The sequence below is a fragment of the Poecilia reticulata genome, linkage group LG9, assembly GCF_000633615.1.
Source record: "Poecilia reticulata strain Guanapo linkage group LG9, Guppy_female_1.0+MT, whole genome shotgun sequence".
NCBI lineage: Eukaryota > Metazoa > Chordata > Actinopteri > Cyprinodontiformes > Poeciliidae > Poecilia > Poecilia reticulata.
The window spans coordinates 13,553,343-13,580,988 of record NC_024339.1 but is presented as its reverse complement, the minus strand read 5'-3'; the positions used below and the strand labels follow the sequence as shown (position 1 = coordinate 13,580,988).

Sequence of the window (27,646 nt, the reverse complement as noted above, 5' to 3'; positions counted from 1 at the left end):
GTGTGTGTGTGTGTGTGTGTGTGTGTGTAGCGTGCAAGCATGACTCGACTGGGCTCGATTTAGGAAGCGTCTTCACTGACTGCCCCAGTGGAGAAGCCCTTTTCCCTGAGCTGACATTTGGACTGGACACCTGGAGGCATGGTGGGGGGTTGCAGAAGTTCCCACTGTGTCTATGTGTGTGTGTGTGTGTGTATGTGTGTGTGTGCGCGCTTATGGGGTGAGGGTCGGTTGCTGGAAGCCTCTCGGTTCACAGGGTGTTATTGGCATGTGGTTTGGGCATCTGTGGGTGATATAGAGCATGTGCATAGATCCTGGGGATGACACCTAAAGTGTGTGTGCATGTGTTTTTCAGTAAATAGGGGCTTGTAGGCTCTGTCACAGCAGGGTGGCTAACTGCAATAACACAACATGTTGGGGTGCCAGGAGCCACAGCTGTTCGCAGGTGCTTGCCCACTTTTTTTGTGTGCCGATTCCTAATTTGGTTGAAATTATTGCCGCCTGCAACTGTATCTGCTTTTTTTGATACAGCTGCTACTGTGATAAGTGAATTACAGCAGTGATCACAGGACAAAGCATGGAATTATTTCAGAAAATTGTTAGCAGAAGTTGGGAGTTGTTTTGTCATCTCAACAATAGTATTTCAATTTCCTTTTCTTTTTTTTTTGCAAAAACACAAATTAGTCAGTAGGTGGGGTTTGATGTAACAGGTGAAAAAGAAGAAATGTCACAAACCTGCAACCAGGTTAATTTGTAAATTAAGATTAATACGTACCTAACACATTTTACTGCACCTGCTGTGATCATGTGAAGTTGATAACATAATCCCATGGATCTTAAAGCCCTTTTTTGGCATTCATCAAGCAACAATTTGTTCATATTACTTTAATTCAATTCATATAAACACCAAAGATAACTCACCTGGACTTACATAAATTTCAGTTATTATTGCATTGGATTTATGCCAAGGAGATTCACAAATAACTCAGTTGAAACCTGACATACAGTATATACTCATTTGAATGGTGATGCATTTCTTGGGTCCTTAGTGAGGCTTTCAGATACAGCAGCAAAGAATATACTGTACAATTCAGGTATAAAACTTGAGAAGGGTTATTCAGAAAGTTTTAGGAGACTTTCTGAAAGTATGGACACCTATTGATTAACACCGCTTTAAAAGGTTACCAAAAGTTTGGGTCTTTGGGAAAAGAAGAAATGAGGTGTTGTTTAAAACTTTTGCACAGCTTTTGTCAGGTAATTTAACATGCTGTAAAATTACCTGACAAATTTCATTAATTTCAGAAACAATGTTCTAATCTGTGTTCATTCTGTTTGAAAATTAACAAAAAAAAGAGCAACTATTTCGGAAGCAGTTGTTAAAATGTTTTCTTACGTTTTTTCTTTTGTATTTAACCTTCCTCACTCTCTCTCTCAGCGGAATCACACGACCTCCAGTCTCTTCATACCATCCTGTCCACTGGATCGCCACTCAAACCTCAGAGCTACGACTACGTCTATCGCTGCATCAAGAGCACCGTGCTGCTGGGCTCCATCTCAGGTAAACAAACTATTAGACAGAGGAAGATTTGAGTTTCCCACAAACAGGGAAACAAACGTTGGTCTTTGAGTCATCTCCTCTTTACTTTTTCTCATCTCTCTACTTCTCGGTCAGATTCTTTCATGCTCAGTTAAATCCTTCTTTATGGAGAGAGTATCTAGAAAGGATCTAGAGAGAAACAAAAAGGCACAGATGGCACTGATACTGAAGCCTGTGAAATAGCTGAAATACAGTTTATAAATATTCTAGCTGTATGTTACCATATAAAGATGTGGGTATCTTTCTGCAATGAGTAAAAGCCGAACTTGAAGAGCAAAAAAGATTCACGAATTCTTCTGGTTTAGAATCTCTAAACAGCCATTTATATGACAAACATGCACTGAAATACAATTTGACAAGAGTAATAGGCAATAATTTGTAAGCCTCTGAAAGAAAATTAGAAATTAACTTCTGAGGGTCTACAGAAGAAACTGTTATCAAGTTCTAATAACTGCAGCCAAATATTCAAAGATTTAGTTATATTGCAGGTGAAAATCTCACAAAAGACGGCTGCCGGTTCACCCCCTTTTCTGCCTTGTCGAGCAGAAAATAAGAAGCTAGACTTTGGGTGAGGAGTCTCAATAAGTGTTGCAGAGGCACTGGATGAGAACCAACATTGAGCATAAATGAAAAATGTAGAAAAGTTGAGTTAAAACATCCACTAATTTCAAACCTTCCACTCGAGAGATTTCTAATGTTCAGTAATTTGGGCTTTTGTGAAACCTCCAGGATCAGAATTTATCAAGCTGATATGTTGGATACGGTCACCACTTTCCTTCAAGTGAGTTGCAAAGCAAGTAGTCCGAATAAAATGTGCCATTCTTCTAAAGAACTGTTAAATAGGGAGTATGGTCAGATTAAATGTGGCGTAGTTTTGCCTTCTTTAAGAAGCTGACTGATCTCAGGTTATAAACTCAGTTTCAAAACTAAAATCTGGTTTGTAGCACTGCTCAGCATTCTTTTGTGATGCAAAATTAGCAACAAAGCATATGTGACACTAACACAAAGAACTGGCGCAAACAAAGAACATTTCAGCAAGATAATATATATATAACTTCGTCGTCGTCACAGCACAGTCATGCACCGAAAGACTCACACACAGCCCCTCTCAGCCTCCTTTGTGATTTTGACAGGTCAATAGAATGCTATCTGTCTATTTCAGTGAGTCCTGAAACGTTTAACATTTAGCAGAGGCTGGGTGACTGACGTCGAATGCACATCGGCATACACACCCACACTTTACGTACGCACATATTCACATGCACCCGGACGAACACACAAGCTCTCGTTGACATGCAAGGCGAGAGAGTGGACATGGGCGTCGACCCGAGTGCCAATCACTAAACGGAAACGTTGAAAGGCGAAGAGCAGAACTGTACACAAGAACGACTGGAGTTATTTTTCACAACTTTTGTCATGCTTTTTTTACATACTGTTCACATTCACATTTGTTATATTACACAAGCTTGCTAAACCAACATCATGTTGAGGATTGGCTCTCAAGAGAGGTCATTTGTTTTTCAAATTGCATTAAAATTGCAAAAAAAAAATGTATTTGATTATTCCTGATTATTTGAAAAGTGCTTTAAGAGATGTTGAAAGTTTTTTTTTTTATATAGTCTTGTTTGAAATCTAACTCTAACTCAATTCACAAATAGACCATGATATTTATTTTGTAATTATTGAGAAAGGAGCATGTTTATACAAGGATTTTTTTTCTAATTTCCTGTTCCATTTTCACGGTAAACAATGTAAAAGTACAGTATGCGTTGGTGAACTACTAATGATGGACCTTATGTTACTAATTAAGCAGCTTCTAAAGACAGTTTGTTTCAATTGTACATATTTAGAGTTAATAGGGTAAAAAAAGATTGAATCCACACAACATTTTAAGGATTTTCATGTAAAAACAGTCACTTTCTTTCCACTTAACTATTAGTTATGACTTTCTGTTGATCTACCACATGAAAACCAAAACACGTATATTGTTGTTTGACATTGTAACAGCAAAATGCGATAACCTTCTTGAGAAAGTACTTGCAAGGTGTTATGAATTGTGTTTTACAAAAAAAGGTCTGATTATGCACAATCATTTAAAACACAGAGGGTTAAACTGAAATTAAACTGCCTGTTAGGTCTTTTGACCTGAAGCTATCTTAGAAAAATGACCTGCTTGACTAAACGTCCGCTCTTATCAGAGTTTTTTAATAGTTTTTCACAACCTAGGTTGTTATGCTGGTGATTAATATCGTGGATTCATCATTTTAGAGCGAGATTTTTGTTCTCCGTGTTGATATGTGTTTGTGAATCAGAAAAGCTGGTCCCCTTGTCGCCAAGGGCATCAGCAGGCTGCAGCCCTCTTGGCTGCCAACCGCCCTAACCTTGACCCCCGAGGTCAACAACCCCGTTGGTGTGTGTGTGTGCGCGCATGTGTGATAGGACTTATCACAGCATATGTGCCGCTGTGACCACTGCCTGGTGGCATATGTGAAGGGCCGCTGTGTGGATTTCACCCTGTGCCACTGCGTGTCGACTCCAGAATATATATACAGACTTTGCAGGCTGTTGTTTCAAGCTTATGGAGATTTTATTTGCATTATGAACCATTTTCTCAAAGATGCTGCGTATTTCAGGGTGTTTGCGTGAGTCCCTGCCAGCGTGAACGTGGCTTTCTCCTCACCAGGCGGCTTTAACACCGTCACTGCTGGATTCCCTGGAATCTAATGTACCTCCGTCTGACTGCCCATATGTCGCCTCTCTGCTCCCCTTTCACTCCGTCTCCTTCGGGGACTACGTGTTTCTGCAAGTTGTTTGAATCTGTGACTTTCACTATATGCTTTCTTTGTACAATCTGCTTTAAAAAAAAACAAAAAAACACATGAATGCAGCCGAAGATTAAATATGGTGGTTGATACGCTGGTTTGTGGCAGTTGGCGGCTTTGTCTGGCCCTGAAATGTCCCAGAGGATGTTCAAAGCCTTTACACCTCTACACACGCGCGCACACGCACACACACACACACACACACCCCCACACACACACACATTCATAGTGAAAAAAACACCAACTGAAGAGTGCTGCTTGGAGCATAAGATCAATGTGACAAGTTGGCTTCTTGTTTATACACACAATCTTTGCGCAAGGAACGGCATGGAAAGCATCCCAAGAAAGCCACAGCGACTTTTGCTTTTAAATATACTTCTCTGTGTATTTGCTTGCATGTTTGTGCCCACCTATGCAGATGAGAGTAACAATGAGATAATTGTCTATCTTCCCACTATAAGTGTGTTTGTGTGTAATCAGAAGACAATGTTTCCTCTTTCTCCAGGGAGCCAATTAAAGCTCAATAAAGAACCTGGCAGACAGACACAGAGACCGAGTGTAAAGAACAGATAGAAAGAGGAAGAGAAAGAGAGGGAGGAGCAGTAGAAGGGCAGGGAGCGAGGGTACAAGATGGATGGATGTAGCCTGTGATACAGAGAGGAGCGACGCAGGGAGGTAGAGAGCGAACAATGGGAGGGGAGATGAATAGAGCGTGTCAGGAATAGTTGATGATTGGAGGGTAGAAAGAGATAAATAGGTACGTGTACGTATGCGAGTGTGTGTGTCATCATGACAGTTTTAGGAAGGTGTAGGAAAGGAGAACTCCTAAATAGGTCAGCGGAGGTGGAGCAGTGCGCTAACACCGCCAGTTTGCGGTAGCAGTTCCAGACAGATGCTACGACAAATTGAAGTAATGTCCCCGGTCCAGTGGTCTCTGGAGACGCAGGGATGCTGCTGTAAGCTGCAGCACTGAGGAGCATTTCAGGTACAGGGGCTTGTGTGAAACAGAGCAGCAAACAGGAGCAAAAGTAAAAAAAAAAAAAAAGAAATTACTAATCTAACTTGATGTTTGGCGTGGGACGGTCACTGGTGTCAAGTTACACCAAGATCTAAAAAAAAAAAAAGTTAGTTTCCAAAGTGCTAAAGAATTGTCACTCTGTTCCTGCTGGGAGGAGATGTCAGAGAAAGATGTTTTTTTCTCATTCCTGCTTGGGGCTTATAGTGACACAGCAATGCAACCTCTTGCTACACATTGCTGATCAGCTGGCTGAATGAAAGCTTTTTTTTTTTCTTACTTGCAAAAATGATTTGTAAAAAAAATTCCAAAAACACCATAATAACAGCAACTAAAGGTAAACCTGTTTTAAAGCAGCCTGTAAGCTACAAGCAGCATATCCATAAAGCTGCTGATGGCAGGCTTACAGAAAGCTCAGCTAATTAAGCAGCTACCATCAGCTTGTTAGACCTTTGTTTCTCTTTGAAGAGCAGAAGGCATAATTTACTGTGGAATACACTTGAAAACGCCAGCGAAACATAGAAAATGTATGATTGAATTATTTAAATCTAAATACCAATTAATAATGTTATCACTAACACTGTTAATAGTTTACTAATCCGTGTTGTAGGTCTAGGAATAACCTCTGCTTTTGTTTTAAGTCACAGCAATTTGATCACCGTACACATATTAGATAAAAAATTGCATTGAAAACACTTCAAACCTGTGAAACTATGCAATTTTTTTTCATTATTTCCAGACCGTTAGCATCTTATACCCTTTCCATGCCTCCTTGAGCTGGATTTGAAATAACTCTGATAGGTTGATATTATAATGGCTAAGAAAACATATAAAACTTTTGATAAAGAAAGGTCAAGAGTTTGACTTTCCTAAATCCGAACCTCAATAAAACAGTTGCATTCAGTCAGAAAACATATGAAGATATGCAAAATAAACCCCTTAAAATGCAAATTGTGGCGATTTTTATTAACAGCTGTTTGTCTTTCTATCTCTCCTCAGGTGGGACTGATATAGTTTCGTGTTTCATGGGCCAAAACCCAACGGTTCCAGTGTACCGGGGCGAGATCCAGTCAAGAAACCTCGGCATGGCTGTGGAAGCCTGGAGCACTGAGGGTAAGACGATGTTTGGTGTGGGAGAGTCTCCCAGTAAATGAATGCCTTTCCTTTAGACTTCAGTCTAAGTTTAGCAGCTGTTAAATCGTAGGAAAGCTGCAATATTGATAAAAATGAATAGTAAGCAGCACATTTATTGCCCATAAGATGCCCTTGAACTTCTAATTTGCTTTTGAAGCCCAACAACAAACTACATTTTAAGAAGATTTAATTCGAGGAGAACCTTGTGTGCATTATAGATTAATAAGTTATGAAAGTATGTGTCAACTAATAAAAGATAAGGCAGTGCGAAATCAACTTTCCCTGGAGAAATGCCATTACAAATAACTGGGAAGCAGTATTTGTAATGGCAATGCATCAAAAACAAGTTGTTTTTTTTCTTGTAGTAGTTTGTTGGGAGTTTTGAAAGTCCTTTATATTTTTTTCATTGATTTTAGCCCATCATTCCCCAGCTCCCTTCTGCAGGCTGTTCCTGCCACCTCAAAGGAAAGTGGACTGAGGGATCATTTGAAGCCGTTCAGCCTGGGATTATTTCAGTCAGTGTTTAAGGCTTTAACCCTTTCCTGCGGGGCGGTTAGGGCTGTGCAGAATCACACAGTGTTCTAGGCGGTGTGTTTGACATATCCTGCTGCTGTGCACAACTATTAATCACTGCTCGGTTGAAATTATCTTTAGCGTTTGCTGCGGTGAAAGCTATACGATGTGATTGATGAAAAATGTGTTGGTTATCACCAGGTAAGCCAGTTTGGGGCGAGAGCGGTGAACTTGTCTGCCTGAAGCCGATCCCCTGCCAACCCACTCACTTCTGGAATGATGAGAACGGCAGCAAATACCACAAAGCGTACTTTTCCACGTTTCCTGGTAAACACACAATAAACATTCAAATAAGGAAACCCATGTCAGATAATCAGTTTATTATGTGACAAATCAGAGTAAGTAATAGTAAAAGTAATGGTTTTGATTGTCGCTGGGCTTTAGGTGTGTGGGCCCATGGAGATTATTGCAAAATCAACCCAAAGACAGGAGGCATCGTCATGCTGGGGAGAAGGTCAGTCGTTTCACCATTTTGCTCACAGAAGATCAGTTATAGTAAATATTGAAACCAGTTTTTTTTTTTTTGTAATCATTGTAGTTTTACTTAATTTCTTGTTTTAAGCAATGCAGTTGAAGAGGTTTTTATTTGTATTATATCAGTTATTACAGAGAAAAAAAAAAGTCAAGTTTTGATGTTTTTTCCAACTGCAGTTTGTATTCAATTCAATTCAATTTAAATAGAACCAATTCAAAGCAAATACAAGGCAAACATTTCTAATTCATATTGAAGGAGATATTTGGTGCAATGCCACTGTCATCACATTAAGTACTATTTTTAAATTCATTGTTGTTTATTGGTGCTCACCTGGAACCAACAGTGAGAAAAAATGTCAAACGACAAAGTTTTAAAAAAAACTTCAATTACAGTTTTTGTTATCTCAATAAATTCGTTTTTTTTATCATAAATTGACAACAATAATCAACACTGTAATTATCTATTTCTAACTGTGTGAGACATTACAGCTGTGGAAATAACTAGAACAATGAACTATTTTGAATTATATATGGAAGGAGCTAGAGGGAAAAAAACAACTTTCTTTTAGCTTTGCATATTTCACTTTTTTTGCTCTTTCTGGTAGTGGTGTATGTATAGCACACATATTGAACCTGTGATTGTTCTGCAGCGACGGCACGCTGAATCCCAACGGAGTTCGCTTTGGGAGCTCAGAGATCTACAACATCGGTGAGTTTTAAGGACGGAGCCAAAATCATTGTTATGATAATAATTTAGCTTAGATCCTCTTTTAGTTCTTAGGAGCAAAAAAACCCCTAAAAAAAACAATTGTCTAAAAATGAAATTCTTCCCAACTCCTGTCTCTCATATGCTCTTCTCATTTTTGTTTTTCCGTCTTCTTCTTTGCTTTCCTTTCTTGCAGTGGAGGCTTTCGAGGAAGTGTCAGACAGTCTTTGTGTGCCCCAGTACAATGCAGATGGAGAGGAAAGAGTTATTTTGTTCTTAAAGATGGCTCCTAGAAAGCCCTTCCATCCGGAGCTGGTGACAAAGATTAAAGGAGCCATCAGAAAAGCTTTGTCTGCCCGACACATCCCTGCCTTGCTCCTGGAGACAAAAGACATTCCTGTAAGAGATCTTGAATATCAGTCAGATACGTATAAAACTATCATATCGCCTTAAAGACAGCAGGAGTCAGCTGCCGCTCGAATGACAGCCTTTGTTTCCCCCTCTTGGCAGTACACCATCAGCGGGAAGAAGGTGGAGGTTGCTGTGAAGCAGATCATTGCTGGTCGGGAGGTTGCACAGAGAGGAGCGTTCTCCAACCCTGACTCACTGGACCTCTACAAGAACATTCCTGAGCTGCAAAACTATTAAACATACATGACTGAGGAGGAGAGACTCTACAAACGTCAATTTTAGTGAAACTGTCTTGGGTAGAGGGGAGGGACGGTGGAAAACGGAGGTACGCTGGGATTTACGGGTAGAAGAAATGGGAACAAGTGTTTTTAAAATAATAGGGAATTACATCAATGCATAATAAGCTGATGGTACAATGCAGGGAGACTTTACACCATGAGGTACACTGGTCGATAGGCAAGCTTTTAATTCTGTCTTTATGCTGCTGCTCATAGTGTGTCAAGCTGTTTAAATAAATGTTAACCGAATTAAACTCTGGGTGTAATGCGATGTGCACAGCAGTGCTTGTGAGACGGCTTATCCCGCAAAGCTTGCTATGAAAACTTTAAGCGCAGCATTAAGTGTTTGCGTTCACAGTTTGATTTTCATCATCCTTTAAAGAATCTCATCTCTCTGCAGTTCTCATCTCTACCCCTGATGCTGCTTCAGAGAAGCTTTAGGAATAAAACCTGGGAAGGTGTGCAGAAAAATACTCAGAAAGCTTCACTTCATGCCAGCAGATCATTGTTGTCTGGTGTGCATCGCTTTCTTGATGTATGTGTGTGTGAGTGTGTGTAAATGTATATGCATATTAATAAGACGACTAATGTATATTTTTGGAAGATGAACTTGTGTTTATAATTATGCATTCAGATATAACCGTCTAAACATAACCAAAGGTTTGGGATTCTGTTTGGATCTTGCATGAAATGTCAAAGTTTACTCAAGATAATTAGGAATCCTGGATGCCCTCACAGCACTGCCTGTTTTTCACTTCTTTATATGGTTACATTGAAATCTTTTCCAACCTCGGTTGGTTCAGTGTTTCTTCCTGTCTGCATACTGTTTTGTTTTACAATGTTGATATGGAGGTTTTCCTTAAGGGAATTCTCTGTCTGTGCATTTGATCTTCATCTCTTATGCCCGTTGTAAAAGCATTCACCTTTTCTCTCTCTGTCTGTCTCAATATCATCACAAACCTAAATGTATTTTATTGGGATTTTGGTAAAAGATCCATGCAAAGTAGTGCATAAAGTGGACAAAATGATACATGGTTTAAAAAAATGTTTTACAAGTATATATATCCCGTATGTTTCAGATGAAACTTTGTAGCACTGCTTTTTGTTGGAGCTGCATCTGGAAGTCTTTTGTTGTGCGTTTTTACCAGTTCGGCACCTTTATCGCCAGTTACGTACAAAATAGCCCAAGCTTGGTCAGAATCATTGGAAATCTTGTCGTAATCTCAAATGGATGTAGGTCTGGTGCTTTGACTGGGCCATTCTTTTGCTGCCCCTAAGATTTCCTTCCAGAATTGTTTGGTTTTTAGCTCCATCCTGTTTATGGTCTCCCTTAACTTAACCCATCTGTATTCTCTTGAACTTCAGAACGATAAGGTACTTTCTCTTGATTTAGCGCATCTGAATCAAGATGTGGTCATATTGTGACCAAATGTGAAACTTTAAAAGGTGCGACTTTTGGAAGGCACTATGGTTTTGATCAAAATCGATCTGCGTTTCTGTACATGTACATTTTTTTTTTGTTAGCTATTATCTTCAACATCACATGTGTCATAGCTTTTTAAATGTTTCTCTTTTAATAAATGTTTAATTTTTTTACACAGGGACAATGTATTTATTCAAAACCTTTTTTTTTTTTTTGGTATGGGTTGGAGATCGATGAATGAACTGAAACGGGTTTGCTTGTTCACAGCTTTATTGGTCAGTATAAAGGAGACAAAACTGGCAGTCACTGGAAATGTGCCTGACTTAAAATGTGAATTTGTGACATTTCACATACAGGGAGCATTTTATAAGATTCACATGTTTTCTGATTGTCACAATGCTCTGTAGTAGGTGGCTTGAATGAAAGAATTTTGTGATTTTCTGCTGTTCATCACTAGCATATTTTCAAATTAATTAAATTTTTCACAGAAGTCCTGTAAAATGAAACAGTATCCCCCATACCAATGTTTCATTGACAGTATGTGTGCTGTTATTTTGTTCTGTTTAAATAAATGAATATTGGTTCTTTCATGAACTAAAGGATAGAGGTTGGACAGCTTCCCATGTTACGTTGGTGTTTAGGACAAAATGATTGTTCTTTATATTCTATTCCAATGTAAGCTCACGTTTAGTTATTTGATTGACTACAGTTTTCTGGGTTCAATGAAAATATCAAATTATATGTATTTATAAAGGATACTAAAAAAGAGAGATTGACAAAAGCGCTGTATAACGAGAATAAGTAAAAATGGACATTAAACCATTTTAGACATGACAACAGGAGTATCGGTCAGAAATTTGAAGATTTGGTTTCTATGCTGACTTTATAGGAGCTCTAAACTTGACGTCTTACTAAGATGTCAAGGACAAAAAAGGAAGAAAAAGTCCAAGGCATGCAGAACTTTCTTCTTGTTTTTGCACCTTAAACTAAACCCCAAACACATTTTTCTGTAATTGGGGAATATGTAGAGGTCTAGTTTGACTTTAGAGTTGCTTCCTTGTGCATTTGCTAATTAATGCAAGTTTTGAAGCTTTAACCAAGACTTTGACTGTTTATATCAATATTTTCAGTTTGGTTCCAAGTTATGGTAAATGGAGTATCCCTTGATCACATCAGCAAATCCGTGCTCATCACACATCATTGATGAGCATGGATTGGTGTTGTTGTTCAAGTTTGTAGTTCATGATGGAAACTTTGGGATGAAGATAAAAGACATGGATTGATCCAGGAAAAGTTTTCTCTGCGTGAGTGTTTGAGTCCTTTCGTGTGGAAGCCACTCATTTTGATCGATGGCTCTTTAAAAAGTAAACTAGGCAGTTTTGAAGATCCCTGTAACCTTTATAGGGTAAGTGTGAACGCTCAGACCTGTCAGTCAATCTGATTTGGAAAGAAAACGACAGAAATAGAAAGGATTTGGAAGTCTTGGTTGCTATCATTTTGAAGAAAAAAGGAGTGCAGACAGAGAGAATGATGGGGGGTCTGGATTTCAGAGTTGAGCGCTTTGCGAAAACGGCTGGTGACAAGCTAAAGTGTTTGCCAAATTCACAAATAACCATCAGTGATAAGAACCTTTTTTGCTGTTTTTCTCTCAGTCATATTCATCGGTTAAACCAGAGGACATAACAAAGCAGAAAAATACAACAGTGGCTTCATTTTGTACTTGACCGGTGTGAGCTGTTCATTCAGTTTAAATGGTGCTAATCTCAAAAATAAACTGAAACCACTCAGATTAATGACACAGCTGTCTGTTGTAACGATTCACACAAAGTTTTTCTTGTGTTGGTTACGTACTAGTCTGTCTGCATCCAATGCCTTTACTCCTGGCTCCCCAGTTCCCAGCATCATTACCTTTTGACTCTTCTCTGCAGCCTTTGTGTTTGCTCCCGAGGCCTTTCTTAAAACCCTGTTTTTTACCTCCTCTTCTCTTCTCTCTTTTTCATTCAACCCTTGACCCTGAAATCGATTGCAGAGCAATATCTTGGAGGATTTCAAAAGAACCCACTTTGCAAAGATGCGGCCTGGGCAAAATGGGCAGTTGTTTCCTTCACACGCCGTTTTGCCTTTAATTGTGTAAAATGGTTCGGGAAGTCAATGTTGCAAAAATAAATGATTTAAATGTCTGAGTCAGAGGTATAAACGAGCTGCAATATAGCTCAAGCCGAGACTGAAATAAGATGTACTGCCAGTAGTAATGCTTAAAGCCTCGCCAAAGACAATTAGATTCAGGGACAGACTTACTTTGCCAGCCTAACATGCAGGCATCTTTTAATGAGAATCAATTCACTGTCAGTCTGACTGCACTGTATGTTCAGGTACTGAAAAATTGCATCCCTACAGCATGGTGCTGCCACCACCAAAAATTAAGACATTTATAAAGTATCTATCCTTCAAAATGATCTGCTACTTTTGTTTATCTATTGTTTTACATCGAAATAACATACATTGCTGTTTGTAGTTTTAGCGAGACAATTCATTTTTGGACATCTTTGCAAGGCCTCAAATATTTACTCCTGCTTTTCTGCATAAAAACAAAAGTGGGTTAGTGATTGTGACAACAGCATGTAGATTTTTTATAGGAATTTTGACATATAACTTTAAAAACAATTTTAAAAAATTGCCCTTCGGGCCTTCATAAAGCCATTGTTGTAGTTTTTATGTCATGTGGAAGACAACGTTGATACCCCAAATAAACATAAAATATAATTGTCATCTTAACGAAACTGTTCTCAGGAAGTTGGGTGTCACTATTTGCAGCCTGAAACGGAAGGAATGCAGTTTTAACAGCTAAAAATAAACAAATGCATGCAAACACCTCCATGGTTGTCTTCCTTTATCAAACTGCCACAGAGGGAAAGCAGAGGGCAACAGAAAACTTCGAAGGGGGAAAGAAAAAGAAAATGAGGCGCAATGGAGGAAGAAAGGACTCCTAATAATCAGCTAGAGACAGGTAAGGCAAGGAGCTTAGAAACTAAAAGTCAAACCAAACAGAAGGCAAAGAAGGGAGAGAGAATTGAAACTGACAGAGATAAAGCTTTTTTCTGAAGTCACACATGTAAGCCACCCAGGCTGAATGCCATGAACATTTTTATAGTCCTCCAATTCCACCCGTCAATCAGTCTCGCTCTCTTTGCTCTGCTGGGGGTTTTTTCTGCGGGATTGCTCAAACGTAGGTGGCTTCCCTCTTTGTCCACACAACCAATTCTCTTCTCTTCACTACTGAAGCCTGATTTTTATTACTTGAGTAAAATATGTGTCTTTGCACAAATTCTCTGGTTCAGCTCCAGGAGACATTATTGACTTTCTAATGTTTCCAATTAAATCGCTTGAGGCATTGGGTCTTTCGCAGAAGAAAGCCAGGAGATGCATCAGCTGAAAGGTGCCGGAGAAGCTGTCGTGCAGTTTGGTCACATGCTGGGATTAGCTCAGCAAAAGTAAAATATGTCTGTTTGGGGAAAAAAAAAAATCAAAATCATTGCTTGAAGAATTGCACGTGAACATGTCAGCCACAAATGTGAAATTTCCTCCTCGCTCGCTCACAGAAGCAGCACCAGTTTAAAAGTCACCGACGGAGTAAGGTTCGAGAAAAGCTCCAAAATGATCTCAGAATTTTAAAGGGATCATTTAAAGTGGAAGCATTTGTTATTTTACATCTGATGCATACAGACAGTATGTAAAAACATGATTCTCAAACTTAACATCTTTGTAACTCCAGTATCTTTAAACTGTTTTTTTAAATAATTCAACTACAGTTGGCTATCTTTATTTAGCTTGTTGTGTTATGTCATGGAAGCTGCTCGATTTGGTCCGTCGCTATTTCCTATCTTTGGTATTTTTGATTAATTCATGCCCTTTTCAGGTAGAAAATTCTGCATTTTGCCCATTTGTTCTCACTTCCCACCCGTTTCCCACAAACTACTCATAATCTAACACAAGACAGTGTGATTAAATGACTGTAATAATATCTACCAGCAGGAGGTTGCTCAGACCTAATTTGGGTGGATCAGGGGGGTCAAATTCCTGATCCACCCGGATCTGTCATGTTTCACAGAATTCAACTGTATGAATGTTACTGAAGGATGTACTTGCCCCAATTTTTTTAGAACAATCCTGCAAATAACTATAAAGCAAATATTTAGGAAGAAAATGCAAATAGCATTTTCTTCCTAAATAGAAAATGCTATTTTTCTATTTAGAAAAATAGCATTTTTCTAAATAGAAAAATGCTATTTTGTACACACACTATGAAAGATCAGAGAGTTATTGAAGCAAAAAATGGCTAATTGATACCGAAAACACCAACCATCACAAGAAGCACCTCTTAACCGCACCTTCCAAAGAAGTTTTTAATCCTTGTGGTTCAGGTGATCAAACAAAGCTTTGTATCTCAACAGCTGCTTTGAGTTTGTACACCTGAAATTTCAGCACAGAAATATGGTGCAGTTTGAGTTTTGTCAGAATCGGATCACTGGCTTCAGAGATTTACTGTTTGATTGTGAGACAGATACAGCTGGATGCGTTTGACGCAGACAGATGGAAACACGGATGGATCGATGATTGAGAGGAACATGAGATGGGGGGAAAAAAACTGGCAGGATGGGGAAGGACAGAAGGCAGTGTTGCAGAAACTCTCCACTGAAATGGCTTTCTGAGCTAACTGCTACAGAAAGGCGGAAAAATCGAGTTCTGTTGACATCAAGGTTCCTTGTAAGCAACTAGAATGAAACTAAATATAAAAAAAACTTTTATATAAAGACTTTTACAAATGTGTCTTGAAATTTAATGATAGTCTTTTTTTTAATTATTATTTGTAATGCTTCTTCAAGACATCTTATGTAAACTGCTGAACAGAAGGACACAAAATTGACACAAAATTTTTAATGAAAACCGAAGAACAATATTCTTTTATTTTGTATTCAGGTTGCCTAAATTGTCAGGTTGAACTTCTAGTCAATGCATCTAACATGAAAATGTACAATAAGGGACATCCATCAGTGGGGTCGGGAGGGTTGCTGGTGCCTATCTCCAGCTGACGTTCCGGGCGAGAGGTGGGGTACACCCTGGACAGGTTGCCAGTCTGTTGCAGGGCAACACAGAGACACACAGGACACACACACACACTAACACCTAGGGGCAATTTGGAAAGGCCAATTAACCTGACAGTCATGTTTTTGGACTGTGGGAGGAAACTGGAGTACCCAGAGAAAACTCACGCATGCACACTCCATGCAGAAAGACCGGGGCTGGGAATCAAACCCAGAACCTTTGTGCTGCAAGGCAACAGCTCTACCAACTGCGCCACTGTGCAGCCCTACAATAAGGGACACATTAACAAAATTAAACAGTCACAGGCCACTTAGTTAGATCCACCTGCTCAAATGCCTGTTAACATAAACAAATCAGCCAATCAGATGGCAGTAACTAAATGCATTTGGCTTCAGGCACGACTGGGTTTTAAATTTAACATTAGAACATTGAAGACGGAGGATTTAAGTGACTTTTAACAAGGCATGGTGCCAGATGGGCAGTATGAATATTTCACAAACTACTAATTTGCTGGGATTGTCATGAACAAATATCTCTTGGGCTTACAGAAAATGATTTGAAAAGGAGAAAATATCCAGTGAGAAACTGTTATGTGGACAAAAATGACATCTATGTACACAAAGCATGTGAAACATTGAGGCAGATAGAGGACACTGGGTATCCTTCATACCAGCTGAGGACATGAAACTGATGCTGTAATTCACACAGGATCTGTGAAATTGTACAAAGACAAATAAAAAATAAAAACTTTGCCTGTTCTGATGAGTCTTGGTTGTCACTGGGAGGCTCAGAATTTGGCATAAGCAACATGAACATATGGATAATGCTGGCTTTTATCAACATGTCAGGATGATGTTGGCGTCATAATGTTGCCGAGAATATCATCTTGGCACAGTTTGGACCTCTAGGTACAAATTAAGCATCTTTTAAAAGACACATCCAGCCTTTAATCAGCCCGTCTTCGGGCTATTTCCAGTAGGACGATGCAATGTCCCGACGCTCCAATCATCTCCAACTTCTTGAATTTGACATTGAGCTCACGGTACTCTAGTGGCCCCGCAGTCAGATCTCAATCAGATGGATCATCTTTGGGATGGGATGTTGACAGAGATGATCATCATGGAGGCAGAGGAGACAAATCAGAGACAATATGATGCTATCTTGTCAGTATGGACTAAAATCTTTCACTTGAAATTGTCAGTTCAACCTTTTATTAGAAAGGTGTGCCTAATAAAAAGACACAAGAACTCCTTAAACATATAACATGTTACTTGATTTACTCACATTTTAATTTAAGGAGGTCATGACAAAGTGGATCAAATCACAATGAAAAAAGCTCAAAGCTGAATTAAAGACTTAAATATGTCACAGAAGAAACCCAGATATGATCACATTTGATGCTGGGCATGTTGGGAAGAGTTTTACAGTGGTGATAAAGTGAAAGTGCTCCATGCAAAATGACTATAAACTATTTAAATAATAAAATAATTGTTAAAGAGAGAGAGAGAGAGAGAAGACAGAACGAGATATCATGGGAAGTTTAAAGTGGGAACTTTTGATTATTCTGCTGTGAATGCAGAAGATATTGAGCTGTATTTTAAAGCATATTAGAGTGGAGTAAATGAAGCAAAAAAGAGAATTAAAGTTTAATCTGCTCTGCTGAGCTCAATATCCCACTTACGAAAATAAACAAAAAAGATTAAACCCAAAGAGAGAGATTCTTCTTACCTAGGTTTCTGAGAAAAAAGAAAAACTAAGCCAATCAAGACACCTCCCACTACTTACGAATGATCCAGTAAGTCTGTGATTTCTGTTCATTAATTGTATCATAATGATTTTTCCCACGGCCGGGTCTTTTATCTGGATTGATCTGTGTCCTTGACTGCAGAAACACATTCACAGAGACATAACAGGTGAAAATAAACGTTTTATGCACACAGGCTCACTTGTAGTTTCCCTTTCTTTTTCTGTTGATCAGGGTCAGTGGATTACATGAGGATAAAGTGTGTGTGTGTGTGTGTGTTGTTCACATTTTCACATTCATACACGCACACGCAAAGAAGAAAACAGCGTTATCAGGAGAACTGGATTACACAGGGATAAGGATTGACACTTGATATTGACCCAGAGACTAAGCACACACACACACACACACACACACACACACACGCACGCACGCACACGCACACGCACACACACACGCACACACACCTACACTTTATATTCACCCACCTGCAAACACAAACCCACCAGACAGTTTACTCATTCAGCATGGCGACAGGTATGTGTCTGCTCTTATCTGCCCTTTTTAATTTGCGGCTGCTCAGATCTTTTTTCAGGGTGAATACCCACCACAGGTCTGTTACTAGTACTGTTGTCATCCACTTGCAGAATAATGTTGCTTGTAACATTACAAGTTACATGTTTTCTATCCGATGGTTTGAGTGTGAAAATGCTGAAGATGCCAACAAAATGTACACAATGTACCATGTGATCTAGAAAGAAGATGAATATTCACATGATGTGACGTTACAGCTATAAACGTTAAGGTATGTTAGGAGGAGGATTTCTGTGATAGACACACACACTCACGTATGAGCGTGATAGGAAAGAAAAACAACACATGGCTTTCAAAAATCATCCAACCCCATCAATATTTCTTTTGGATTGGGATATATAGCTACATATTCCCACTTTAAGTGCAATCAAATTATTTTATCAAGTACCAAAACTTCTGTTAACCTCAATTAACTTTGGAGTTTTGTTTAAATGTGCTGCATCTTGCTCTCTCCCCTGGCTTGTGCATTTCTGTCTGTGCAGTCAGCGCAGTGGGAGACTGAAATCAAATTTCTTGGACCACTGGTGTATTCCGTATATTTATTACATCATACGTGTGCACTTTGCTTTGTGCTACAGGTTTTTTGCTTCAGAACAGCATTTTCTCCTCTTGGTGTTTTATTGATCTCACTAACACAAAAACATGATCCCCATCACTAAAGAAAATCCGGTGCATTTAATGCTTTGAGACTTTTTTCAATAGGCAGGGAAACTACAGGATGATTAGAGGTTTGAGTATGATGGATGTATTTATTTAAGGCATTGCTGTGGGAAGAGCCTCACCTTGAACTGTGGATCAATCTCAAACTCTGTATGAGAGATTAAAGCGGGTTAAGACAGGCTTTTCCTATGTCAGTAAGTCCTATGAACATATTTATCAACTAAGACGATGCTACTGCAAAAAGATAATTATTTAAGTCTTTGTAAAGCAGAAATGTTCCATATCCATAAAGTCCTAGTGTAATTTTTTCATTCATTTTATGTATATAAAAAAAAACAACTAAATTGGATTTAGGAATTCTAACTTATTCCTTCAAATCTATGATCAGCTGTTTTCTTGTTTCGGTGAATACACAAAAAACTCTTCAAGACGTCCAATTATTACAAAACAGCTAAAGTTTACTTAGAGAAAGCAAAACGGGGAAAAATACATTTTTGTTTTGTTACTAGTTACCTCACTTAAGCCATCTACCTCACACATCTTGAGTTTGTATCTTCAATGACCTGCTGTGAATTTGTCCTCACCCTCCCCTGGCTGAGATTTCACTCAAGGCCATTCACTCCACACATCTTTCCAAAAACTGGGCATAGAAACGAGCCTAATTGGCCCAAAAATAGCCAAGGGGACTAGGTTGGATATAGACGGGCAAAAAAAATAAAAGAGAATGGCAGAGGGGCGCTAACAAGAGCCTTTAGAGAAGGTTTAAGGTTTTTACCGGATTTTAATGTTCAACTCCAGTGTTTCCATGCCTGAGGGGGAGGGTGTTATGTCTGTCCTCCTTTGCTCTGCGTCATGGATTGTAGATTCTTAGTACTGGACAGTAGATGTGCAAAAATAAGGCAAATAAGAACAGACAAATGTTTAGCTGTTATCATTAAAAATTTGAATGCTACCTTTCAAGCACTAAAACTAACAATAAACTGAACTTCAGAGCCCACAGAAAACTAATGAATGAAATTAAACTAACCTTTTCTCGTATTTCCCCCCCCCAGGTCTAATTCTTGTGGCTATAAAGAGCTCTTTAATTTGACATGAAATGATAGTTTGTTCGTTTCACTGCAGAGCGATTTACCTTATTTTTGTCAACTTCAAACTCGTTTCTTTGTCGCTTTTTATAAGACTGACTCATTGATAAAACACAGAGCTCTGCAGAAAATAGCTTAGTGTTCAGAATATATGCATGTGGCAACAGAAAACAAGACGGTCTCTCAATGTTTTCTGTGCCTTCCACAAAACCCTGGCAGTGATTTTACGTCTGGCTTGATTTTGTGTTTTTCCACAATAACATTTTTTTAATTGCCAATCCATCATATGGTGTTGTGGATTGTTGCAAATCCCCGATGCTTCTAAACACAACTGTTCCAGTGGCTGTTCAGCAGCAGTTGTTGCAGTTTGATGGACAACCAAGTGATTCACTAAGTTTTCCTCCTGCCCTCTTGCCAGCATTTGAGAAGCCAGGCGGCTGATGGTATTGTAGCTGTAACTATGGGATGAAACTGTCAACGTGTCATGTCATCTCATGTTGTGACAATAACCACAACAGTTTATAATAGCTAACACTACACAGGAGTGTTCTGAAGCAGTGTTATAGAACCATTTGTCTTTTATTCCCTGTGTACAGGAGCAGGAACAGGAAAACATCTGCAGACATTTCCATCACATCAGGAGGTAAACAACTGAATCTACAGACTCCTGTAAACTGCCTCATTGTCGAATATTCATTTTGTCTTAAATCCCACAAAGTCTGGCGTATCATGTTTTAATTACTTTATATCCATTTCTGTTAATTTTATTTATTTATTTCATATTTTGTGTTCTGGTTATCAAGACTTCCTGTCTTATTTTGAAAAACCCTAACCTCACTTCCTTTTGGTTCTTCTTCTGTTCTGTCACACCCGGTCTGCGTTTGCTAATCGTTTATCACCTGTTTCTCCTTTTGTTTTCTGAGAAGTTTGTTGTTTCTGCGTCTTTCTTGATTTGATGCTCTTGTTTACTGGATTTTGGAGTCAATATCACTTCAGAGTTTATGTTGCAAAGTAAGCTTATATTTTTTGCTTAGTGTTTAATCAAACATTTTATTTCATACTGAAATGTCACTTAGAAACATAATCCAATAAACTATCCACTGTAACTTTAATATTAAAAATTTAACTAAATTCACTACCACTGTATTTTATCAACAGATCATATCATCTATTCTTCAAAATGGTGACCTGGTGAATGGATAAAACCCTGAGAGAGTTTTAAGGTAGGTCCCTTTATACCCTTAAATATTTAAATGCGTTTAATCAAGTGGAGCTTCTGTACCTACTTGCTGTCTGCTTTTGGGTCCAGTCTTGCCACTCGGGACAAACTCTGACTCCATTACAGCAAGATGATCGGTGCAGTTCTGCATTCTCTAATTAGGTTTTTGTCCCTGCTAGCTTTAGCCATCTTGTGTTTCCTTAGATTTCCCCTTAACAATACAAGTTGGTCATTTCTACTTAAATTAAAAGTCATGATCCTAATAGTTTTGCACCTGCAATTGAAGCCCAAGATTACGTTTTGTCAAAACTTTCTAGATAAAGTGGTGCATCATATGATATAACCTTTATAAATTGTTTGATAAAATTCTGCCGACTGTCTACTTATTGATTAATTTACTGAATCCTGGCTCTGACTAACAGACTGAACTAAGAGACTGGAAGAAGTAGATGATGAAATGATCCTGCTGTCAATTTATCCAATCACATCTCATCAGCCCATTAATCAACTAAATTGTTTTCTGCAACAAACAAGCTCTGAAACTACATGCATCTAATTAGAGTGGCAAATGCTTCCTGAAGTCTCCTAACAAAGATTGATGTTGGTGCATCCAGCCCCATGCACCCATGAAGCCGATTTGTATATCTAATTCATTTCTGTGTTGTTTGTGGAAGGGTGTGTTGGAAAAAGTTACAAAAATGATTTTGAGCTAAGTTTTGTTCAGAGGGGGATAATAAAAAAAAAAGTTGGAGATCTTTTCCCTGATGTCTCTAATTATTTGTGAAATGCTACCTTTCTCAAATAATCTTGCCATTTATTTCCATTTTTTCACGAGATTTATGTGATGGCCCCAAACAAAATAGAGAATCATTGTGAAGAAGGAAATTGATTTGACATTTCAAATTTTCTCAATACAAAATCTGCAAAGAGCAGCTTGCTTTTGAATTTTGCCATCTTGAGTCAAAATATTAGAGGTTGATTTTATTGTAATTACAGTACACCCGGAGGTCTTTCTGGTTTGTCTTCAATTATTATAGTCATTTTGGCTCTGACTAAATATTTGCTTGCTTTTTTTCCAGTTTATTCACAATCACTGTTTTATTTACTGCATTTAAATTGCACAACTGGATTCTGTTTTACTAATTATGGAGACTTCTAAAGGCAATTGTCTGCACTGACGTTTTAAGGGTTTCCGAGTAAGGAGTACGATAGCATGTCTTAAAAATGAAGGCCACCTCAAGCCAATGGGTTGTGCTGTTTTCTGTTAAGATTAACCTTTAGTTGTTTTTCCTTTTACTGTGCTGATTTCCTGCTATACTCTGGAACACAAGTACCCTGCATGTCCCTCAGGTACTTCACAAGGAGTACACACCCGCAAACCCACTCTAGACAAAATGTCCTGTCCCAGGAGTGTGTGTTTCCTGTGGAGTTGGCTTACACCAGCCAGCAACCACACTTCTATACAAATGTTTCCCCCTTACACACATTAATGTTCACTGAATATTCATTGCAAGCTGTTGCACTCCTGGTCTGAGTCCAAATCTTAGCAAGCGTGTGTGTACGTCAGGGTGTGTATGTGTTTAGAATATATGTATAAATTAACTAGTAGACCTATAAATACTAAATTCCCACACTTTTACCTCATACATTTTTGTTGTTCCTGATCAAATGAAGAAATTCTAATGAATTTATTATTATTATTATTTTATTCCTAACAATGTTTTACCCAAAATGCCAAAAGAAACTCTAAAAGCACCAATTCTGTCTCGGTATACTGCATCCACGTTTTTTTCGGCTTAGTTTTTTCTTCCATGTCTGGACACCAATCATGCAACTGTCTGCATATGGATGCATCTCTGAAGAATTTGAAAGTTAGACAAACCGCAGTTTGTTTGTCATTCTACATTATCAATATTTGTGAGTGTGTGTGTGAGAGAGACCATTCATGTGTGTCATGAAAAGACCGTCCAGTTGGCTTCAGCTGGCAACTAGCCTACGTCAGCTGTAGTGGTTTACCAACTCTTACCGAAGGATTAGCAGCTCAATCTAAGCCTGGCTAGGAGCCTCGTCAGTGCAAACTTGCTGGGTCTACACACCAGTTTTAGCAGCGGAGGGTTTGTTTTACTCCAGCAAATGTTTTGACAAAAATAAATAAATAAACCCAACAACTAACAATTTCTTGAACTTGTTTCTTTAACTTCACAAAGAAACAAAGCTTTAGAAAAATATGTACAATAAGTTACCACAATTTTATCCTATTTTGCGAACAATTCAAGCCAGTTTTACATTTTATCTGCATTTGAGAGAATTTTTGTTTTAATTTTAATGTGTATTTTTAATCTTTCTGTTTGTACTCAAAGTTCTTTAACTGTCTTTGGATTCTCCTCTGAAAACAGATGGCATGCGTCTTCAGCGGTGTTGCATCTTGCATAGTTCTAATCCAACAAACATGTACTTTTCCAATTGAGCCCACTCAAGAAAAAAAAAGCTGCAAATGGTTTCTTAAATCATCTGCAGTACCTGTAGAATAATTTGGCCAATCCAATTGTTCATTTTACACACCCCTCTATCCAAAGTAGTCCTCTGATGAAAGGAAGCCCTTTAAAATTTTGATTAGAGTTAATTTCTTTTTCATAAATCTTAACTTGTGAGTCCCTGTTCAGCGTAGAATAATAAGTTGAGGACTGACCAGCTTAAATGATTTTGCAGCAGAAATGGTACTGGATCAAAAGCTGAGAATCTGATCCAAACTTCAGCTTCATCAGCCAACTCACAGGTTGGTTTTTGTAACGGCTACCAGGGCTGGTGCCAGGGCAACAGATGCTGAAATTTCTGAAAACAGGGTAAAACTGGGTGAAATGAGGCAGGAAATGTCTGTGCTTCCGGTCTTTACTCTGCTAAACATTCTCCACAGCTTGTCTTTCTTTCATGAAGCATTTTGTCAATTTCATTTTGTTTGTCATGTGAAACAATACACTTATTTATGGCTATTTAACAGCTCCAATCCCTACATTTGTACACAGCCACAGTTTCTCTCACACACTTGAAACTCACAGCACAACCTCCATTTATATTCTACCACGTTTTCACACAAACTTTATATTTTATGGCACATTGCTATGCTGACAGAAATACAAGATTGTGGCAACTCAGGTTAAATTCAAGTAACAAGTTTTCAAACAAATTTTCCAAATTTATTTTTGGTCTTATGACACCTCTTAGGTTGTTCTTCCTAATTTGGAAAGCATTAAGAACAGCTGCTGGTCTGCAGAAAACAAAACACTCTATCAAGCTGATCACAGGAGCCCCTCAGGGTTATGTGTTTAGCCTTTTCTTCTTTTTGTATTTCTAAACTTGTCAAACAGCAGGAAATTAAGTCTGGAGGTGAAGCAACCTTGATTGGATTAAGTAAAAATAAACCAGAGTTAGCTTACATGGTGAACTGCTGTGATGAAAATCTTTCTAATACTTTCAACACATTTCAAAAGTTAGATTTTTTTTTTAAGAACTTATCAAAAAAAAAAAAACCTCCTTGTTTCTCTCCAATTTTAAGGAGAAATGCAAAAAAAAAAAATTAAGCTTTCTGTATCACAAGAAATTCCTCTCATGGACTTTTTAATCTCTTACCATCTGGAATAAGACATCGCTTCATCAGACCAAGAACGACCAACATGTGCCAATGCTTTGTTTTACTGGCAGTCAGGCTGTTCTTTGTCTCTTGTTCTGTGTTGTTTTCCCATTTTTGTTAAACAATCATGATTTTGTTTCAACGCATCTTTAAAAATAAATAAATAAAAATTGCAAAACGTAATTTGCTTGAGTTTATTCTGCAGGTTACGATTGTCTCCAACACTGAAAATGCAGGAGACAACAATTTAATGAGTAATTAGAAATTCTTTACCACTTTAAAAAGATACTAAATCTAATAGGGACACTTTCTCCCTCATCTATATGGATTTTAAAACATCTCTAACTAGTAGAGCTCATTGAATGAGCCAACACTGTGCCCCATGCCCAACATACACAGTTTTTTCCATGTTGATTTGCCCAAGTGTGTTTTGATTTCAAGGAATGCTAAAGAGCAGCATGTTTTCCTTGCATTAAGATGTAATATTGCACTGGAAACTTAAAAAAAAAAACTTCCCTCTTTGACATGAATCGGTTATAGGGATTCATATGGCAAAAGCCCTTTTAGTCTGTTTTTCCAAACTACATGTATCTAAATTGTAGTTTTTTTGGGGGGGCCGGGGGGGGAATTTCAGATGCTAGTTTGCGGCTGCATGATGGCGTGTAAAATATATCGGATGTTTATCCTACAAAAATGAAACGCCTTTTCAAAGGAACTTTTAAATTCCAATCAAAATTCTCTCCAATGAAAGAGGTCTCTTTGTTGAAATGGACAAAAGCAAAGTAAAAACTGAAATTAAGGGAACATCTGGTAGATTGTACCTTGTTTTCTTCAACTGCCTGATGAGTTGTGACCAGATGCCACGGTAACGGCAGACACCAGCACCTCGTTAGGCCCTCGTTAAACTCGCCAAGTCCCTGCTCGTTATGTTTCCCGATAATGAGGCTGCTTGGAGGTGACTGAGGGGATGAGCTTACACTTGACCCTTTAAACCTCAGGGAGGAGGAAGCACTGAGAAGGGTCACCAAAGCAAAATTCATCTCCGGTTCTTCCGGTCAAGGTTTAAGGAAAGTTAATTTGTTGACATTAATATTTTCTGCACTGTAGAAAATACCACCTTTATTCTTCTGTAGGATCCAAAACTCTTGCAAGTTGTCATTCCTGTTTTTGAAATCTGATTTGTAGAGGTTTCACCATGATTGGACTCACTTAAGCCTGCAAAATTAGAGGTTTTGAAAAGTTTAATTGGCTAATAGTTTGACATTGATGTCACACAAGACCAACAGCAATACAATTTCACTTTCACTCTATTTTTGCGATTTAGACGTTATACAATGTATAGTTTCAGCTATTTAAACAATTGGTAAAGTTCTGAAATTTTCAGTGGAGTTCTATTTTAGGGAAAACTCAACAGAGCTGTGTAAGATATTTATAGTACAGAAGAAAAAACATTGATAATCAAATTCATATACCAACTCCTTAGTATGCTGGGTTTGCCATGGTTTAGGGATGCTTTGCAGCAGCAGGACTTGGCATCACAGAAGCTGCCATAAATTTTACTGTGCATCAGGGAGAAAAATGGGAGACTATCTGCAAAAACTACTTTTCAGACTGAAGTAAAACTGGATCCAGCAATATGACAATAATGGCGAACAGACGAGTAAATCCACCAAGGACTCACTGAAAATGAAGAAATTGAGTGAGGGAGCAATTCGGAGCCCATTAATTCTCTGAACACTGCAAAAAAAAAAAAAAAAGTCAAAGCTGAAAGAGTAGCGTGAGAAAATGGTGTTAATGCTGTCTTTGAATACGCTAATCATTAAAACTGAAAAAAATAATTTGAGAAAAATAGAAAAGCTTTAGTATCTTGCAGTTCCCTTGAAGGCAGGTTGCGTAAATCACTAAATGTTTTGATGATGCTTTTCCGTGCGAATAGTTCCTTACAGTGATGTAATTCCAAGAAATATAAAGGACTCTTTCTTTATGAATTCCTTATTTAGATTTTAAACCATATCGCTGAACCTAATTCACTGCACAGTGAAATAAAACTCTTCAGCAACCTGCTCAAAAACAAAACGGCATTTGCAGAAGGAGCCTGATGAACGGAGAGTAATGCAAGATAAACACTTAGAGTTGAAATGAAACGTTGTTGAATAGCTTGATGAATTACACACAACTGTTTTGTATAAGCCTTATTAATCAGAACACTATTTCCTGTCCATACAGCAGTTGTTGGCATCTCAACTGAAAAGAAAAACTATAAGAGGACTTTTTAAAAGGGTTTTGTCATTTAAATATTTCAGCATTACTATAACTTGATGTGTGTTCAGATGCAACAAGTTTGTGGTGAGCAGAACACTTTAAACATTTGCGTTTAAATGTTGTACGTAATTTAAAATGTATTGGTCAAATATAAAAAACAAACATTAGACACAACATATCTATTGTCTTAAATAATCTCAAACAATATTCTTTAAAGCAACAAAAATATTTTATTAAATGAACTCCTTTCACAATTTAAGCCGACTGGGACAAGAAAAAATAAACACATTTTGAAGAATCAATCCCTCTTGAACAATAAAACAAAACGCCCTAAAAACCCTGATGCACAAAATTACAGAAAACATTAAAATACAGCTCTTCAATATTGCTAAATGGTTGCACCATGTTGGGGGTGTAGATCCAGTAGGCCCCTATGTGAAGCAATAAATGCATCATCACCTCTAGAGGATGGTGGGATTTTTTTTTTCTCAAATCCATGTACATGCCACCAAGCAGTAATAATTTCTAACCTAACTGCAAATGTCGTTGGTGGGTGCAGCGCCGTTTACCTAGTTATCATACCCCTTGAACTTTTTCATATTTTGTCACATTACAATAATATTATAATTCATAAATAGCCACAAGTAATGCAATATTGTGAAATGGGAGTGAAATTTTATGCAACATTATTTACGACACACAAAAAAATCAGTGGCATTTATATTCAGCCACCATAACTGATGCCTCTTAATAAAATACAGAGCAACAAATCATCTTCTGAACTCTCCAATTCAGTAAAGGGAATCCACCTGTATAATTTGAATCTCTGTGTAAATTTGGCTGACAGTATTAAACAAACGGCACCATGAAGACCAGCAGAAAGGTCGTTAATAAAGCTGTGGTGACGGTTCTTGAGAGCTG

At 38.1% G+C, this 27,646-nt stretch overlaps 2 protein-coding genes across 2 annotated transcripts in view; both read left to right on the top strand.

Annotated features, from left to right (window-relative positions):
* aacs (acetoacetyl-CoA synthetase) overlaps nucleotides 1-11,034 on the top strand; it is a 38,276-nt gene extending 27,242 nt beyond the window's left edge. Inside the window, exons 12-18 of the mRNA XM_008418035.2 lie at nucleotides 1,433-1,555; nucleotides 6,431-6,544; nucleotides 7,280-7,405; nucleotides 7,523-7,592; nucleotides 8,263-8,321; nucleotides 8,515-8,717; nucleotides 8,829-11,034. Coding sequence (XP_008416257.1) covers nucleotides 1,433-1,555; nucleotides 6,431-6,544; nucleotides 7,280-7,405; nucleotides 7,523-7,592; nucleotides 8,263-8,321; nucleotides 8,515-8,717; nucleotides 8,829-8,966 — 833 coding nt within the window. The 3' untranslated portion in view covers nucleotides 8,967-11,034. The remainder of the gene's footprint in view (nucleotides 1-1,432; nucleotides 1,556-6,430; nucleotides 6,545-7,279; nucleotides 7,406-7,522; nucleotides 7,593-8,262; nucleotides 8,322-8,514; nucleotides 8,718-8,828) is intronic.
* Nucleotides 11,035-20,523: 9,489 nt separating this feature from the next.
* The window catches only part of LOC103469947 (transmembrane protein 132B), a 243,143-nt gene continuing 236,020 nt past the window's right edge, over nucleotides 20,524-27,646 (top strand). Inside the window, exons 1-2 of the mRNA XM_008418032.2 lie at nucleotides 20,524-20,627; nucleotides 20,775-20,839. The gene's annotated coding sequence lies outside the window, so the exon portion shown is untranslated. The remainder of the gene's footprint in view (nucleotides 20,628-20,774; nucleotides 20,840-27,646) is intronic.